At 40.9% G+C, this 19864-nt stretch overlaps 1 protein-coding gene across 1 annotated transcript in view; it reads left to right on the plus strand.

Annotated features, from left to right (window-relative positions):
* The first annotated feature begins 243 nt into the window (after nucleotides 1–243).
* Nucleotides 244–19864, plus strand: part of EVL (Enah/Vasp-like) — a 179166-nt gene continuing 159545 nt past the window's right edge. Inside the window, exon 1 of the mRNA XM_064375211.1 lies at nucleotides 244–898. Coding sequence (XP_064231281.1) covers nucleotides 894–898 — 5 coding nt within the window. The 5' untranslated portion in view covers nucleotides 244–893. The remainder of the gene's footprint in view (nucleotides 899–19864) is intronic.

Consider the following 19864-nt stretch of genomic DNA (forward strand, 5'->3'; position numbering starts at 1 on the left):
CTCAGCAGTGCCGGGTGGTGGGAATCATGGGGCCACCAAACACCGACCCTGGTGCCCCGGTGGCCTCTGTGACCTCGTGGGTAGGGCGAGGGCGGGGGCGGGGACGGGGACGGGAGGAGCGTCCGCTCAGGAGGCAGCGTAGCGCGCCACGTGCCGCCCGGCGCCCCGCCGCGCCCCGCCCGCTGCCTCGAAGCCCCGCCCCTCATCCCCGCCCCTCGCGCCCGCTCCGCCCCTCGCAGCCTCAAGCTCGGCGCTCCCGGAGGCGCGGACCGTGGGGCCCCGCGCCTTTTGTGTTGGGCTTCGACCGCCGCGCGCGCTCATTCACCTCAGCGGCGGCAGGCGGAGGAGCGCAGGCGGAGGAGCGCACGCGCGCGTAGTCTCCTCGGCGGGTTGCGGGGCGCACAACCACGCGCGCAATCTCGGGCTCGGCTGCTGGGCTGAGTGAGATTAGCCCGAGCGCCCGCTCGCCTCTCCCTCTAGGACTCGGAGCCGCCGGCACCCTCGCCAGGGACCGCCGCCCCGAGTCTCAGGCTGACGCGCACGCGCTCCTGCCGCCCGGACCCCAGCCGGCTCGCCCCCTCCCCCTGCCGCTCCCTGTCTCCCGGCCGCGGCCCCCGGGCACGCGCCCGCGCACACGCCGGCCCGGGCACGCGCCCGCCAAGATGGCAGGGGCCGGGGCCCAGCTGTCAGTCGCCGCCGCCGCCGCGGCCCTTCCCCGCAGCTAGCGACCCCGACGCCCGCCCGGAGAAGATGAGCCCCCGCCGCCCCCCGCAGCCCAGTCAGACGCGGAGCCGCCGCGTCCGGGGCCGGCTCCCCCGCTAGCGCCCGCGCCCCGCCGCCGCCGCCGCCGCCGGGTTGCCCCTGGCCCGGCGCGCCCGTCCCCGGCAGCAACAATGAGGTGAGTTGGGGCCGGCGCCTCGTGGGAGGTGGCAGCGGCGAGCTTCGGAGGGACTGGGTTGGCGGCCTGCGGTGCCCCCGAGGGCGGAAGGGGGACAGCGAGGGCTCTGCAGAGATTCGGGGGCATTCAGAGCGCGGGAATGGCTTCGCGAGAGTCGTGGGGGCGTCTGGAGAGCCGGGAGGGTCTGCTGGGCTCTGGGGGCCGGCGTTCCCCAAGGGGCAGGCGGCGCTGGCCTTAGCTGCTGGGGGGTGCTCTTAGGCTCCGGGGGGCCTGCGGCCGGCCGAGGAGGCAGACCCCGCGGGCAGGTGTGGCCGCGTCCCAACCGCACAAGGACCGAAGTTGGCCGAAGCCCCGTTCGGTGCCTTCCAGCCCGGAGGAGGCCGGCCTGAAGCCCCCAGGCCTTGCCGAAGCCTCCCTCTGCCAGGGCCCAGAGCCGCGTGTGGGCTTTTACAGACGTAGCTTCCCCTCTACTTGAAGCCGGTCACCCCCTTCGTCTCCTTATTCTTTCTTCCCCCGCTTTTTTTTCTCTTGTACGCCAGTAAAGGCAAGGCCCCCAAATGTACCACTCATTGATGTATCACTCAGTCGGGGAGCCTGCTGGTTATCAGGCCAAGAAATAAAACCTTGGTTTACCCAGAAGCCCGGGTGCCCTCTCCCGGTCGCTAAACCCTCCCTTCTCTCCAGAGGTAACCCTATTGTGACTTTTTATTTGGGGGGGAGGGTAATCTTCCTCCCTTTCTAATTTTACTTTCTAAACACGTATCTTATAAAAACTGTAGTTTCTAACTGTCGTTTCCTTTTGGCTGTTTTGTATTTATGTCAGTTAAATAATACAATATTGTTTTGTGTCTGGTGTTTTCAAGATGTTTTCGAGATCCGTCCATTACGTTGTACTCGTTATTTGTTCATTTTTATTGTTCTGTAGTATTCTGTTGTACGAATATACCACAGTGTACGCATTCTACTGTTAATAGACATTTTAGTTGTTTCTAGCTTTGTTGGCTATTAATAATGCTGTTAGGGATATTGTTGTGTCTCTCCTGGTGCATTCATTTCAATTGGATATATATCTAGTAGAATTTTTAGGTCAAAAGATACGCATATCTTTAGCTTTAGCAGTAAACACCAAGTTTCCAAAGTGGTTCTACGAGTTGACATTCCTACCGAAAAGTGCATGAGAGTTCTTGTTGCTTCACATTCTTGTTAACACTTGGTATCGTCAGTCTTAAATTTTAACCATTCTGATGATTATGAAATGGTATCTCATTGTGGTTTTAATCTGCAGTTTCTTGTTGACTGATGAGGCTGAACATCTTTTCATGTTTATTTGGTATCTTCTGGCGTTCAGATATCTTACCCACATCACTTTTGGGGTTTATTATTTTTATTTTTTTGGGACAGAGTCTCGCCTGTTGCCCAGGCTGGAGTACAGTGATGTGTTCTTGGCTCACTGTAATCTCCACCTCCTGGGTTCAAGCGATTCTCCTCTCTCAGCCTCCCAAGTAGCTGGGATTACAGGCCACACCTGACTGACTTTTAGTTTTAGTAGAGATGGGGTTTCTCCATGTTGGCCAGGCTGGTCTCGAACTCCTAACCTCAGGTGATCCACCTGCCTCAGCTTCCCAAGTGCTGGGATTACAAGCACTAGCCACCACACTCAGCCTCTTTTGGGGGTTTATATGTCAAGAAAATAGTTTCCTGTAACATTTAGAAACTTACATGTGTTTTCCCTTTTACATTAAGATAGTTGGTTCACGTGGAATTCATTTTTGTGTAACATAATGTGCAAAAGGGGTTAAATTTTATTAAATTCCAGTCATCTTCCAGTCTTCCCTTTGGGGTCATTTTCTTTCTGCCTGAAGAATACTCTATAGTATTCTTCAGTGCAGGTCTTGCAACAAATTCTTAGTGCTTGTCTAAAAACGTCATTATTTATTCTTCATTGTTTTCTTTTTTGTAAGTTTTATTGAGATATAATTTACATACTGTAAAATTTACCCATTTAAAGCTTATAGTTTAGTGCTTTTTAGAATATTTAGTTATGCAGTCATTACCACATCTAATTTTAGAACTTTTGTTCCGTTTGTGAAGTGTCATTTCATTAGTTATAGAACTCTTGATTTGCCATTGTTTTCTTTTAGCATTTAAAAAAGCTAATTCACTTTATTTATTTATTTATTTATTTTGTATAAAAATCCTACATTGTATAATAGCCATAGCTGGAGCCTGGGTTCTCTGCAATAGAGACTCTGGTCAATAAATTCCTAATTTCCTAATAGGAAGACTTGGTGAATATGGTCTCTTTCCAGAGGTTGGGGGTCAGATAGCAGTAGGTCTTTGAGATGGCATTAACAGTGGACTTGGTGAAGTTGCCCAGGGTGGCAATGCAGCCCCTGATTGAGGTGTGGCAGTCCTTAACGTCAGCTGTCATCAGCAGCTTCTTGGGCATAGGGATCAAGACAAAACCATTCATTGTCTCTGTGGGTGGAGATGAAGTGCACCAGCACAGAGCTGCAGTGGCCTGTCACCTTGCAAGGAATGCTGTGGGGCTTGCCAGTATTGTCCCCTGAGATGCCTTTCTGCACGGAAACAGTGGAGAGCTTGGCAAAGATGATGACTCCTTGGATGGTAGTAGCTACCGTCTTGGAGCATTTAACACTCAGACTAACTGGCTATTTTAATCCCCAGTGGCAACAAGTGTCTTGAACCTGGACCACTGGGCAGTGCAAGTCTGCATTTCTACTGGCATAATCTTTAAAAAAAAAACAAAAACAAAAACAAAACTCATCCTTGAGGGATACCCCCAGGAAAAAGTCAATGATCTCAGCCTACTTGATGGGCAGGGAGAAGAGACAGATCTTCAGGGACTTGATCTTCATGTCCTTGACTAGGCAGCCCAGTTTGATGATGGGGAGCTACTCCTTGTCCTTGGCCTTGCCACCACCAGCTCCATGGCCTCAGCCAACCCTGGATGCCACTGCTGTGGCCTTCCATTTTGGGGCCTCTAGGCTCTCCCACTGCACTGGTCTCATTGATGTTTTCTTGGAGAACTCTTTTAGCATTTTAAAGCTATCCCATCATCTCTGACTTTTTCTGTTGAGAAGTCACTTGTCACTCTGTTGTTCCTTTGAAAGTAGTCTTATTCTCTGGCTGGCTGTTTGTTTATTTTATTGAGATGGGGTTTCAGGCTGGTCTCGAACTCCTGACCTCAGGTGATCTGCCTGCCTCAGCCTCCCAAAGTGCTGGGATTACAGGTGTGAGCCGCTGTACCCAGCCCTTTCTGGCTGTTTTAAAAATGTTCTGTCTTTGGTTTTCAGCAATTTTTCTGTATTGTCCCTAGTATGGATTTCTTTTTATTTATAATTAGAGCTCCTAGGGATTCTTGAATTTGTGACTTCATGTCTTTCATTGGTTTTTGCAAATCATCAGCCATTAGTACTTCAGTTATTTCTTCTGCCCCATTTTCTCTTACCTTTCCTTCTTGGGCTACAAAGATATATGTTAGACCAGCAGTTCCCAACTTTTTTGGCACCAGGGACCAGTTTTGTGGAAGAAAATTTTTCTATGGGGTGTTGGGGGGCTGGTTTTGGGATAAAACTGTTCCACCTCAGATCATCAGGCTTTAGATTCTCCTAAGGAATACACAGCCTAGATCCCTTCCATGCACAGTTCACAATAGGGTTCATGCTTCTATGAGAATCTAATGCTGCAGCTCATCTGACAGGAGGCATAGCTCAGGTGGTAATGCTTGCTCATCTGCTGCTCACCTCCTGCTGTGCAGCCTGGTTCCTGATAAGCCACGGACTGATACTAGTTCATGGTCCAAGGGTTGGGGACCTCCCATGTTAGTCCAATTCACTATATCGTCTATGTCTCTTAACTATTTCTCTGCATTTTACAGGTTTGTGTCTCTGTTCTTTATTGCAGTTATCTCCTCACTTGTCTCTCTGCCTCTCTCCATCCCCCCGCCGCCCCGCTATATATAATCTGCTATTAAAGCCATCCATTGAGTTTTTAATTTCAGTTTTTTAAACTACTTTTAAATTTCTTTTTTGTTATTTTTTTTTTTATTTTTCAGAGTCTAATTGTTTTGCTCAGGCTGGAGTGTAGTGGCTCAATCACTACAACCTTAAACTCCCACCTTAGCCTCCCAAGTAGCTGCAGCTACAGCTAATTTTTAAATTTTGTTTTGTTTTGTTTTGTTTTAGAGACACGGTCTTGCTATGTTACCCAGACTGGTCTCAAACTCTTGGCCTCCAGTGATACTCCTGCCTCAGCCTCCCAGAGTGCTAGGATTACAGGCATGAGCTATTGTGCCCAGTTGATTTTTATATTTCTATTTGCTTCTGTTTTATAGTTTCAAGTTATCTGTCAAAATTATCAATCTTGTCTTTTATCTCCTTTGACATAGTATGTGTAATTATCTTAAAGTCTGTGTTCAGTTATGGCAATATCTGTTGTTTCTAGTGTCTGTTTCTGTTGATTTTCATTCATATTGTCTTGTCTCCTTATGTGCCTAGTGTTTTTTTTTTAAATGTTTGCTAAACATCATGTTTGCAAAATTATTTGTAGGAATAATTTGAGGCCTAAGATGATGCTTTTTTCTTCCAGAGGTAATTCACATTTGCTGTTGGCAGGCATATGGGAGGACTTAGAATTGGGGTTGCCTTTAGTACAGTTTCAGGGATTGAAATATCTCTAAACTGAGCTCCAGTTCTTGTGAGACAAACCTGTTCTGTTTGCTTTTCCTTCTAATGTTCTCTCCTTCACCAGCACCTTCACTCTCCACCTCAGCACCAAACTTTTAGCATTCCCTTCAGAAATGACAAACACCTTTCAGGAAAATTAGCCTCAAGTACTGAGCTCACCTGCTCAGGCTCTGACTTGCTTTCCTCCCCCATGCCTCCACGCAGGTATTTCTTACATTTTCCCCAGATTTTCTAGTTCCCTTTAGGTAAAGGATTGTTCTGATTTCCTTAGTCCACAGTTATTAGCAGTAAAAGTCTCTGATTTTTGCATTTTCAGGAGCAGTTTGAGTCAATATTCAGTTCTGGAGATTCATGCTACCAGATTATGGAAGCTGTAGAGAACAGTGACACCTACTTTCTTATGTTCTGTTATAATTGTGCTAGATTATCTCTGGCAGTTTGTGAAATGCTTTTGGAATCAAGATAACTTTAAGAATCTTTAACTCGTCTTAATAAATAATTGAAAAAATAGCAGTTTAGCTCAGGTCATTGCTATAAAGCAAAAGATTTAGGGGGCAGGTGCTTTTATCTCCTTTCCATGGTTCCTCTCTCCTGTCTTGATTTCCTTAATTATTTATTTAATAAAAATTACACTCTAACCAGTCCTCCTGAACAGAACATTTAATTTTTGAGTCAACAGTAGCATAAGACCATTCTCAAATCCCATTCTTTGGGATCTAATAAAAAGTCACGATGGCCAGGCACTGTGGCTCTTGCCTGTAATCCCAGCACTTTGGGAGGCTGAGGCGGGCAGATCACCTGAGGTCAGGAGTTCAAGACCAGCCTGGCTAACATGGTGAAACCCCCGTCTCTCCTAAAAATATAAAAGTTAGCCAGGCATGGTGGTGGGTGCCTGTAGTCCCAGCTCCTTGGGAGGCTGAGGCAGGAGAATCACTTGAACCTGGAAGGCGGAGGTTGCAGTAAGCCAAGGTCCAGCTTGGGTGGCAAAGCGAGTCTTTGTCTCAAAAAAAGAGAAGAAAACCTCATGGATGTAGAAATAAAAGTTTCTAAGTGGTTTTTGGAGAATGAAGAACCATTTTTCTTTTTTTTTAAGTCAATCATTTTTTACACAGATTTAAAAAATTGCTGCAGACAGTTTAACATGGTTCTCCATTGTAGACTGCTTATATTTAAATATCTATACATGTATATTTACCTGTACCTGAAGTACTTGGCTTTAGTACATGGATTTAAATGAGTCCAGGGGGACTATTCATTACCTTTATTGTCAGTTTATTTGATTTGATTATTTATAAGCAATTTGGTTTATGATAACACTTTGCTTTTTGTTCAGTCTTGAATATTTAAAATGAAAGTAACGCATCATTTCTCTTGATGGATACTCTCATGAGAGTACATAGATGTGACCTATTGCTAAAAATCTAAAATGTAATATCCAAACTCTGTTCCTTTTGGAGCATCTCAGAAAGCCATAAAGCCAGAAATGCATTCTCACAAGTGAGCTAAACACTCGTGGCACATGTCCACTTATTTTAACAAAAAAATACTATTGTATCAACCTTTTCAGTTAATAAAGTATAAGTTTGAGTTTTTCTTTATTTTCTAGAGTACTGCCTGAATTCTTGTTTCCCTTTTTCTAACAGACCCTATGTATTTTCATATCTAAATTGAGAAATCATTTTTTGATGGTATACTATTGTTTGGTACTGGATTAGATGGGGTAAGGAGATGGAAGGAACTAGACACCCCATCCCCCACTCTCACTGCCCATACACAAATAGTCCCCATACCTAAAAGATATACAGAAACTTACTAGGTCTTTCTGCACTTGCCAAAAAAAAAAAAAAAAAAAAAAAAACCCACACGTACATACACAATATGCAGTATATTCCTGCTTATATATTCGAGTCATTTATCTATTGGAAACATTCTCTTCTGTGAATATTTTCCCTATCTGCTTTTTATCTTTTAAAGATTTAGATACAGAAGTTAAAATTTTTTTAGTTCATTAAGTTGTTTTCCTGATGATTTTTTCCATATTTCTGACATTGTAGGATATTGTTCTTCTATTTTGATTATCAGACTTTTTTTTTTTTCAGTTATACATGAAGTTGGCCCTCTGTATCTGTCAATTCTGCATCTGTGGATTCAGCCAACCTTGGATGGAAAACTTTTTTTTATAAAAAGGATGGTTGTGTCTATACTGAACATATACAGACATTTTTTCTTTTCGTTAACCCCTAAACAATATAATATAACAACTATTTATATATAATTTGCATTGTATTCGGTGTTACAAGTAATTTAGAGATGATTTAAGGTATATGGGATATATCTGGGCTATATGCAAATATGACTCCATTTTACATAAGGGATTTGAGCATCCACAAACTTTAGTATCTGAGATGAGTCCTGGAACCAGTCTTCTGTGGATACTGAGTATGACTGTATAACAGTTTTAAAAAGTCATTCTTCAAATGGTCTGAAATATGAGGTGGAGACTGAAATTACATTTTTCTCAAAATTGCTAGTTAGATACTTGATCATATCAGTAGTTTATGTGGTAGAGATAACAACATTTTCTGGGTTGGACGGCTGTGCAAACATCTGGATCCCAACATTCTGGGTGCGTGGTTGTAGCTGATAATGTCTGCATGAGTGAGAATCACCTCTAATCTTCAGAAAGCTTACCTGCCCACTCAGGGCCAGCCTTGTACATTTGAGGCATGACCAGTCCAGCAAGTCAACAGGTCTGGTTATGAGCCAAGAAGTGCTTCATTTGGACCAGGGGCACATTATCGATGTTGGAGTTCTATAGAACGCAGTGTGATCACAGAATATAACAGTATAAAATACACAGGTATAAACACAGTCCTTGCTTAACACCCTTAACCTGTACTGGCTAACACAGTTGGGTCCAAATACATTTCTGAACCCAGTCCTGCAATCTGCTGGTACAGGGCATTTTCGAAGGTGGCTTTGGAAGTCATGTTAAGAAGACCAGCTATAGGGGCAATAGGGATTCTGTGTGTGTGTATCTTTCCAGGCTCACTTGTTCTGTCTGCCTGTGTTTAGGCCTGTACCATTACCATATATGCCTTGTGGACAGTGATTTTAATTTGAGCAGCATCATTGTTTGATTAACATTATTTTGAATTTTGCTGGTTGGGTGATTATGTTTGTATTTAATTTATAAATTTGTTTTTTGCTTATCTAGTTATATAAACATAAGACCTTTTTTTTTTTTTTGGAGACCGAGTCTTTTGCTCTGTTGCCTAGGCTGGAGTGCAGTGGCATGATCTCGGCTCACTGCAACCTCCGTTTCCCGGGTTCAAGCAATTCTCCTGCCTCAGCCTCCTGAGTAGCTAGGTTTGCAGGTGCATGCCACCATGCCTGGCTAATTTTTGTATTTTTTTAGTAGAAACTTATGTTTCGTTCTCGCTCAAACATAAGACCTTTAAACTTAGTTTTATAATTGTGTATATAAACTGGGTGTGGTGTCACATGCCTGTAATCCCAGCTACTTGGGAGGCTGAGCAGGAGGATAGCTTGAGGCCAAGAGTTTGAGACCAGCATGGTGGGGGGGCAGCATAACGAGATCCTATCTGCTTTTGCTTTTTATGATTTTGGCTAGCACTTCTGTTGATTAAGAAAAATAATAGGCGGGGGCATGGTGGCTCACATCTGTAATCCCCTCACTTTGGGAGGTCGAGGCAGATGGATCACCAGAGGTCAGGAGTTTGAGACCAGCCTGGCCAACATGGTGAAACCCCATTTCTACTACAAATACAAAAATTAGCTGGGCATGTTGACGGGCACCTGTAACCCCAGCTACTCAAGAGGCTGAGGCAGGAGAATCGGTTGAACCCAGGAGGTGGAGGTTGCAGTGAGCCAAGATCGTGTCATTGCACTCCATCCTGGACGAGAGAGTGAAACTCTGTCTCAAAAATAACATAAAATAGAACAATAACAATTTTATGTGTGTGTATATATATGCTGAATGAATATAAATTAAATCATGTTGTTTCACATACAGATTTTTCCTCTTTAAAGAGAATCTGTGTACTGCGCATGCTTGAGGAACCGTGCAGTAGGAATACCCTGCGCCTGGCTTGTGTACTGCGTATTTGTATTGGGCATTGTACATTTAATATATGTGCATCTCCCCCTTATCAAATATTTGAAAACATTTAAAATAACTGACTAATAGTCTATCAGATGGTATACTATGACTTATTCATAATATATATTTTAATGGTATTGGGACCAAAGGGTATAAACATTTTAAAGGCTATCAACATATACTACCAGAATGTTAATTTTAAAGAAGAGAGAAAGAGATAAAGTTAATGAATAGAAGTTTAATCCTGGGAAGTTTAACTTGGAGGTTCTCTCAAAAACAAAACAAAACAAAAAATCACCAAAGGAAGGACTAGGAAAGGAATCAGAAGAGATTCTGGAGTAAGTAAATGGAGTTGAAAGGGAGGCGGGGAAATACTGTACCTAGAAATGGTGTAGTTCTGTCTGCTCACCAGTGGAGGGAAACCTGTTCCCAGTTCCTCTGTAGCGATTCATGTGAAGATGCATTGTCTTTATCTTTATGACTGTGTGAAAGACATCTCTTCAGTTTGCAGTTAATATAGGTATGTAAAGGGACTTCTTAAAAAGAATTTGGGTTAGATTTTAAATGTTCTAGTTTAATTTAACCCCTGTATTCTAAGCAGCTTGGGTTTTAGAGTCAGACCTGGATTCTACCCCAGAGGTACTACTTTTCAGCTGACTGACTTTTAGCAATTTCCTTAACGTTTATAGCCTCCATTTTTCTCAAGTATAAATTAGGACAGTTCACTTTCTTCAGAGGGTTTTGTGAAGATCAGATGAGAATACATGAAAAGTTCTTAGCTTATGATATTCAATAAAGGTTAGTTATCTACCCCACTCCACCTCACCCCAGCCTCACCACCCTGGATTTATTTTCAAGAGTTTATCTTCCATGAGGATATGGGACAATTCTGGTTTCAAATATTCTGCCCTTTTGTCAGATTACTATATAACTTACCTTCATATGTGATAGATTTTGGTTTAGAAACTACAGTTGCTATTGATACATCAACTTCTAAGAAAGATCCAGGGACATTATCTCTAAAAGATGAAATAGACAAAGCTAAAACAGAAGGCTTAATATTTGGGGGTAGAGGAGATAATTGTACCAGAAAACTTAGATTAAGAAATAGTTACTGCAGTCGAGCACACTTAGCTGTGAAATTCATGGAAGTCATGGCAAAAAGGGAAAGGTAAGCCAGTGTGTGCCTCTCTTTGGGTAATAAAGGAGAGATGTGCCATTATGTAGCTCTAAAGGTATGTTTTCTATGGATCTTAAAGAGACAGTGGACCTTAAAAGAGCTTGGTTTTGGTAGCGTCTTACACCCTTCTCCAGTACTTTTCCCATGTGATATATTTGTACTGGGCCTCTTCTTTAAAAGGTTCCAGCACTCTCAACCGTTCTCTTGGTCCCGCCTGTTGCTCTGCTGCCTCTGTGGAGTTGTGTTTATTGCACTGATCTTCTCTTCTCCCTTCTCTCTCCAAGAATTCTTAAATAAGAAAAGATCTGATGAGCTAAATCACACAAGTTGATCGCAGTCTAGCTGCTTCCTTTTCCTCTTTACTTTGCTAACTTCTTAGCCTTGAAATCTTAGTTGAAATATCATTTCCTTGGGGAGGCAGTCTTTGACCCTTAGCCTGAAGGGCCTTTCCTGTTAATTATCTTTGTGATATCCCATGTGTCCTCTTCTGTAACTGTTTCTGTGTATGCAATTACTTAAAATTTCCCTGCCCTGCTGAAGTCTTTATAAAGGCAGAGCTTATGCTTGTTTTGATCTCTGCTAGAACCCCAGAGCCCAGCACTGGTACTTGGCACTTGGTACTTGGTAAATGTTTGACACTGCCACCTATACCTAAAATGGATAGTCAGTCGTGGCATTTGTCCCAGAAGGCTATTTTATTACGTGCTTAATGACTTAATGCATTACTGGGGTGACAGTGATTTAGTCTATTGTGTCCTTACTGCTGCCGTAAGACATGATTTGATTTGTTTGGTGATGTGTGGATGGGTATTTTTTTTTTTCTTGATTTCTTTGTAAGGATGTTATCCACTGTAACCCTTAATATCCCAGATGTTTCTCAAACTTTAATATGCATAGGAATCACTGGGGGGATGTGTATGTATGTGTCCTTCCAAAATGGAGATCCCAGCCCTGTCCCCGGATGAATGAATGCTTTTATTTCTTTCTTTTTTAAATTAATGGACTTTGTATTTTAGAACAGTTTTATATTTATGGAAAAATCGAGAAGGTAGTACAGAGAGTTCCCATACACCTCCCACACACATAATAGTTTCTCCTGTTATTAAAATCTTATACTAATATGGTCCATTATTACTGAAAACATTATCATTTTTTATTTTAATTTAATTAATTTATTTATTTTAAGATGGAGTCTTGCTCTGTTGCCCAGGTTGGAGTACAGTGGCACAGTCTTGGCTCACTGCAACCTCTGTCTCCCTGGTTCAAGCGATTCTCCTACCTCAGCCTCCCTAGTAGCTGGGACTACAGGTGCTTGCCACCATGCCTGGCTAGTTTTTTGTATTTTTAATAGAAATGGGGTTTCACCATTAGCCAAGATAGTCTCGATCTCCTGACCATGTGATCTGTCCGTCTCGGCCTCCCAAAGTGCTGGGATTACTTTATTATTATTTTTTGAGACAGAGTTTTCTCTTGTGGCCCAGGCTGGAATGTAATGGCACGATCTCAGCTCACTGCAACCTCCGCCTCCCAGTTTAAAGCGATTTTCCTACCCCAGCCTCCTGAGTAGCCAGGATTACAGGTATGGGCCACCACGCCTATCTAATTTTTTATTTTTAGAAGAGACAGAGGTAAATTTTACCATGTTGGTCAGGCTGGTCTCAAACTCCTGACCTCAGGTAATTTACCTGCCTGGACCTCCCAAAGTGCTGGGATTACAGGCATGAGTCACTGCGTCCAGCCGACATTATTAATTAAAGTCCAGCATTTATTCAAGTTTCCTTTGTTTTTACCTGATACCCTTTTCTGTTCCAGGGTTCCATTCAAGACATTAGTTTTTATATAACAGCGTTTAGTTTTTATATCTCTTTAGGCTCCTCTTGACAGTGACAATTTCTCAGACTTTCCTCCTTTAATTTTAATAAATCATATTTGCTTACATTTTTGCTTGACAGATACATATATGTTTGGTACCTACTATATGCAAGATAGTGGGACTAGGGATAGAGCTATGGAGACTTACATAAGCCTCAAGGAGTTGATAGCCAAGAAGAATAGCATGGGGCATATGAGATGAAAGTGTCAGAAAAGAGATATGAACAACATAATTTTTATTTATTGCTATTATTATTACATTTGAGTTGGGCCTAGGGGAACTGGCAGGATTTTGACTGGGCTTATCTTCTGTTTTGGTTCTTCACTTTTGTACTTCCTTGAACTAGTCTATTCTTTCTTCGAATTGGCTTTTCAGATGCTTGAAGATAATGGATTTCAGAAAGTCTTGCCTTTTCTTGGTTAAAAGTCCTTGGTCTTGGCTGGGCATGGTGGTTCATGCCTGTAATCCCAGCACTTTGGGAGGCTGAGGCGGGCAAATCACCTGAGGTTAGGAGTTCATGACCAGCCTGACCAACATGGAGAAACCCCATCTCTACTAAAAATACAAAATTAGTCTGGCGTGGTGGCTCATATCTGTAATCCCAGCTACTCGAGAGGCTGAGGCACGAGAATTGCTTGAACCTGGGAGGCAGAGGTTGTGGTAAGCTGAGATTGTGCTATTGGATTCCAGCCTGAGCAACAAGAGTGAAACTCTGTCTCAAAAAAAAAAAAAAAAAAGTTATTGGTCTTTTAGCCATTCATTACTAATTAGTGGCCCTTCTGAGGACCTTTCTTTCCCTGAGCTCTGACCTGCTGAACTCCTTTAGCAATTTAGATCTCTAACTTTGGCTTGAACTCAGAAAGATGTTCGGCTTGGCTCACAGATGAAACTGAATACAAAATAGAAACATACTACACCTTAGAGCCTCTTTGCTGATAGATCAAAATCAAATGTATTGACCAGGCTCAATAGCTCATGCCTGTAATCCCAGCACTTTGGGAGGCAGAGGCGAGCGGATCACCTGAGGTCAGGAATTTGAGACCAGCCTGACTAACATGATGAAACTCCATCTCTATTAAAAATACAAAAATTAGCTGACTGGTGGCAGCTTTGTCACAGCTACTCAGGAGGCTGAGGCATGAGAATCACTTGAATCCGGGAGGTGGAGGTTGTGATGAGCTGAAATTGCGCCACTGCACTCCAGCTACTCAGGAGGCTGAGGCATGAGAATCACTTGAATCCGAGAGGTGGAGGTTGTGATGAGCTGAAATTGCGCCACTGCACTCCAGCCTGGGTGACAGAATGAGAGTCTATCTCAAAAATAAGTAAAGTAAAAGAAAATGTATCCACTGGTACTGCTTCCTTTGACCAGCTGAGATTTCTAAGAGAACAGCTTCAGTGTCCCATTTATGAACATTTTCTTTCCTGGGAAAAAGGAAAATGCTCTCCTCAATTTGTATCATTAAGCAAAATTGAACTGTAAGCAACAGACTGAATCAGACAGAGTCCCAATTAGAGGAGCAGCACTAGGAAGAGAACCAGCTGGTGCTTTCACAAGATAAGAATGATATGCTTCAGAGTGTCCAAGGTGATGGGTGATGAGGGAGTGTGACTGTGAAGTGCACATGTGGTAATAATTCCACAAATATTTGTTGAGTTTACTGTGTTGATTTCTGGACCATGAATTGAAGACATGGTTTTCTACACATGTAGCCTAGTCCCAAGAAGACAGAGCATAAGTACGTACAATTCAGCACATCTACAACTGGACCCACTAATCCTACATTTATGAGCAATTGTTTTTTGACAAGAGTGCCAGGCAATTCAGTGGAGGAAAATAGCCTTTTCAACAAATACTGGGACAAAATGTCTACATACAAAAGAATGAAATTGGACCCTACCTCACACCATATACAAGATTCAACTTAAAGTAGATCGTAAACTTAGGTGGAAGAACTAAAACTTTAGAATGCTTGTAGGATAAAATAGAAAAGTAAGTCTGTGTGGCCTTATGTTAGGTGATGGTTTCTTAGAAATAGTACCAAAAGCACAAATGACCAATAAATAAATAAATTAGACTTCATCAATATTAAACATGTTTCTGCTGAAATTGGTACTATCAAGAAAGTAACAAGACAATCCTCATAATGGGAGAAAATATTTGCAAATTATATATCTGATAAGGGATTTATATCTAGACTATATGAAGAACTCTTATATTTTGCTATGGTCTAAAAGTTTGTGTGCTCCCAAAATTCAAATGTTGAAATACTACCCCCCAAGATGATATTATTAAGAGGTGGGGCCTTTGGAATATGAGTTGGTCATGAGAGCTGAACTCTCATATATGGGATTAGTGCCCTTATAAAAGAGGTTTGAGGGAGCTTGTTTGCCCCTCTTAGCAGGTGAGGATGCAGCAAGCAGGCTCTGACCATGAGGAAAAGGCCTTCACCAGATAGTTAATCTGTTGGTACCTTCATCTTGGACTTCTCAGCTTCTATAAATGTGAGAAATTAATGTTGTTTGTAAGCCACTCAGTTTCTGTTATATTTGTTATAGCAGCTTGAATAGACTAAGACACATTCCAGCAATGAAAAGACAACCGAATTTTAAAATGGGCAAATGATTTGAATAGATACCTTTCTAAAGAATATAAGCAAATGGCCAGTAAGCACTTGAAAAGGCACTCAGCATCATTAGACAAGAGGAAATGCAAACCAAAACTACAATGAGATATCATTTCATACCCACTAGGATGGTATGAATAAAAAGACAGATAATAACAAATGTTGGTGGGGAACATTTCCCTAAGTGGAAACAATCCAAATGTTCATGAATTAATGAATGGATAAACAAAATGTGGTATATCCATACAGTACAATAAAGTAATGAAATACTGATACTGACACAACATGGATGAACATCAGAAACATGCACAATGAAAGGTGCAGTCACAAATGACCACACGTTGTATGATTCCATTTACATGAAATGTCCAGTATAGGCAAATCTTTAGAGACAGAATGTAGATTAGTGGTTGCTTGGGTGGGTGGAAGGTGGGGGACTTAGGGTCAGTATGAGAATGGAGCATAACTACTAATGAGTACAAGTTTTCTCTTGGAGATAATGCAGGTATTCCAAGATTTAATTAGGGTAATAGTTGCACAATTCTGTGAATGTCCTAAAAACCATTATATACTTTAACTGGGTGAATTTTATGGAAAAAAAATATATTTCTCAGTAAATCTGTTTTAAAACAACACAACCGAACTCATTGCTTTCTTTCCCAGACTTGTCTTTTTGCAGAATCCTTATTCCCAGAGAGACACACTTTGTGATCCAAAATAGAAAACTGTAGGGTGATAGAGTCTCTCAGTTCCCTCCTGTTACATCCAGGTGGACATGTCTTTATTATTTCTTCTTCCTTAAAATCTCTTCTCTTTGTCCCCATCTCCCCAGGGCAGTGATACTGATTTAAGTCAGGTCTTCATCATTATTAAAATGCCATAATTATATTTGACTTTTGTTTTCTACCTCTTAAAAATGTCTCCTCAGTGCTTTGTTAAGTTGTTAGTACTCAAATCTGAGTTAATATTTTCTTCCTAGGTTTCTTCAAGATATTCCCATATCTTTATAATAAAGTCATAACTCCTAGAGAGTATGCACAATCTTGCATGAGCTGACCTCTTTGGTGACTCTGCAGATTAATCTCTTCTGTTTCCTCTGTTATAAGGAACCCACCCTCACATATTTTTTTTACACATTTTTACCTTGTATATAGTATTCCTCCTGATTGTAGTGCCACATTTCAAATGATCAACAGTTAAATGGTGACTACCATACTGGACAACACAGATTATAGACCATTTTCGTTATTGTGGAAAGTTCTGCTAGACAGTACTGGTCTAATACCTGGCATAGCTTACTCTGGTGCTCAGTAAATATCCGTTATATGAATGAACATAATCATAGCTATTATCTGTGGCAGGCATTCACCAGCTTCTCCTTTTATACTTCTGGTAGGAAGGCAGTCCTTGGATTATGAGGCAGAACTTTTTCATCCTGTAAAACTGAAACTCTAAACCTCATTAAACACTGATTGCCACTCTCCCTTTCCTGACAGACCTTGGCAACTTCCTTTCTTCTTTCTGTTTCTGAGTTTGACTACTTTAAATACTTAAACTGAGTGAAATCATATAGCATTTGTCCCTTTGTGACTGGCTTATTTCACTTAGCATATGTCTTTGAGGTTCATTCATGTTGTAGCATGTGACCAGATATCCTTTTTTTGAGACACCACTTTTTAAAATTTCATTCATCAGTGGAATTTGGGTTGTTTCCACTCTTGGCTATTGTGAATAATACTGCAGTGAACACAAGTGGGCAGATAGGTCTTCCAGATTCTACTTTGCATTCTTTTTATGTACCCAGAAGTGGTTCTGGGGAAGAAAATTATATATAATATATATGTATATGTATGTGGTGTGTGTGTGTACCCAGTTGTATATATAGCTGGATATATATAGATGACCCTTGAACAACATGGGTTTAAACTATGCTGGTCTGCTTATATGCAGATTTTTTTCAGTAAATATATTGGAAAAACTTTTTGGAGATTTGTGACAATTTGAAAGAAACTTGCACATGAACTGCCACCCCCAAGGCAGCAAGATCAACCCCTCTCCTTCCTCTTCCTCAGCCTACTCAACACAAAGACGACAGGATGAAGATGTTTATGATTATCCATTTCCACTTCATGAATAGTAAATATATTTTCTCTTATGAGTTTCTTAATAACATTTTCTTTTCTCTAGCTTATTTTAGTTTAACCCTTTTCCTGTTTTAGAAAAGGTGCAGCTCGCTGCCAATGCTCATTTAATTTTGCATAAACACACTCTTTGAGGCTGAAGTGAATCTGATTGATTTTCAGTGTGAAAATAAAATATAAAACTGTTCTTGGAGTTATTTCTATACAAAGTAACATCAGAATCATCTGAATCATCAGAATCGTCTATTTTGGAAAAATCAGATTCATCAAATGAATCTTGATCAACAACTGAGAATGATGTTAACATCACGCATAGGAATGCAGTGTTTTCTAGGATTTGGCATTTTCAGTGATTGAGAATTACTATATTTTGTAAATGGAGATGCCACTACTAAAAACAGAATGCTGTAAATAGAATGATGTCTTTTGTTTCCAAAGTTGATATACTAGAGCAATGCGAAAATAATAATAAAAGCAAGATATTTCGTGGCAAAGTTATTTCAGAGTAAACGCAGCAACCACAAGCGCCAACAGCGAGTATTCTTGGGGCAAAGCGGAAAAGGGTTAAGAATACATTATATAATACCTGTAACTTATAAAATATGTGTTAATCAACTGTTTATGTTAAATCAGTAAGGCTTCCAGTCAACAGTAGGCTATTAGTAGTTAACATTTTAGGAAGTGAAAGTTATACACACATTATCAACTGTGTGGTGGGAGGGCAGGAGTTGGCACCCCAATCCCTGCATTGTTTAAGGGTCAACGCTGTGTGTGTGTGTGTGTGTGTGTGTGTGTGTGTGTGTGTGTGTGTGTGTATGTCCAGGGATTGCTGCATCATATGGTAATTCTATTTTTAATTTCCTAAAATGGCTAAACCATTTCACATTTTCACCAACTGTGCCCAGTGGTTCCAGTTTTTCTGCATCCTTGCCAGCATTTATTTTCTGTTCTTCTGATAATGCTATCCTAATGGGTGTGAAGTGGTATCTCATTGTCCTTTTGATTTGCTTTTCTCTTACAATTAGTGATGTTGAGCATTCTTACATATGCTGTTTGGCTGTTTATATATCTTCTATGGAGAATTATCTATTCAAGTCCTTTGCTCTTTTATTAATTGGGTTATTTGGCTTTTTCATTGTTGAGATATAGGAGTCCCTTATATATTCTGGATATTAACCAGTTAACCATATATGTGATTTACAAATATTTTCTTTAACTTTGTAGGTTGTCTTTCCACCTTGTTGACTGTTTTATGCAGAAGTTTTAAAATATAATTTAGTCTCATTTGTCTCTTTTTGCTTTTGGTGTTATATCCAGGACATCATTGTCAAATCAAATGTCATGAAACTTTCCCCCTATGTTTTATTTTAGGAGTGTTATAGGTGTTTAGGTCTTTAATTCATTTTTAGTTAAATTTTAGTTAATATATTTACTATTTTAGTTAATGTATTTATTCACTAAGCAGAAATTACTTTCACTAAGTGTATGGTGTAAGGTAAGGATCTAACCTCATTCTTTTGCATGTGGATATTCAGTTTTCCCAACACCGTTAGTTGAAAAGACTATCTCTTCTTCATATTGTGTATTCTTTGTGTCCTTGTTGAAGATCAGTTGACCATACATGCAAATGCACATCATTGCCTTATTTCTGATCTTAGGGGAAAATCTTTCATCCTTTCACTGTTGAGTAAGATGTTAGCTGTGAGCCTTTCCTATCTGGTTTTTATTATGTTGAGGTAGTTTCCTTTATTCCTAATTTGTTGAATGTTGTTTTGTTTTGTTTTTATCATGAAAGGGTGTTGAATTTTGTCATATTCATTTTTTTCTGTATTAATTGAGATGATCATGTGGTTTTTGTCTTTGATTTGTTAATGTATTCATTGATTTTTGTATGTTGAGCCATTCTTGCATTCCAAGTATTGGTCGTGGTGTATAATCCTTTTAATATGTTGTTGAATTTAGTTTGCTAGTATTTTGTTAAGGACTCTTTCGTCAGTATTCATCAGATACCAGTCTGTAGTTTTCTTGTTATGTCTTTGTCTGGTTTGGGTATCAGATTAATGCTGACCCATAGATTGGGAGTGTTCCCTCATCTTCAATTCTTTGGAAGAGTTTGAGGATTAATGTTAATTCTTATTTAAATATTTGGAAAAATTCTCCAGTGAAGGCATCTGCCCTGGGTTTTTCTGTGTTGGGAGGTTTTTGATTATTGCTTCAATGTCCTTATTATGTCTGCCCAGATTTTAAAATTTCTTTTCTTTTCTTTTTTTTTTGAGTCAGAGTTTAATTCCTGTTGCCCAGGCTGGAGTGCAA

The sequence above is a fragment of the Aotus nancymaae genome, unplaced genomic scaffold (genome assembly GCF_030222135.1).
Source record: "Aotus nancymaae isolate 86718 unplaced genomic scaffold, 86718_ANA_hifiasm-v0.15.2.pri h1tg000011l, whole genome shotgun sequence".
Lineage (NCBI taxonomy): Eukaryota > Metazoa > Chordata > Mammalia > Primates > Aotidae > Aotus > Aotus nancymaae.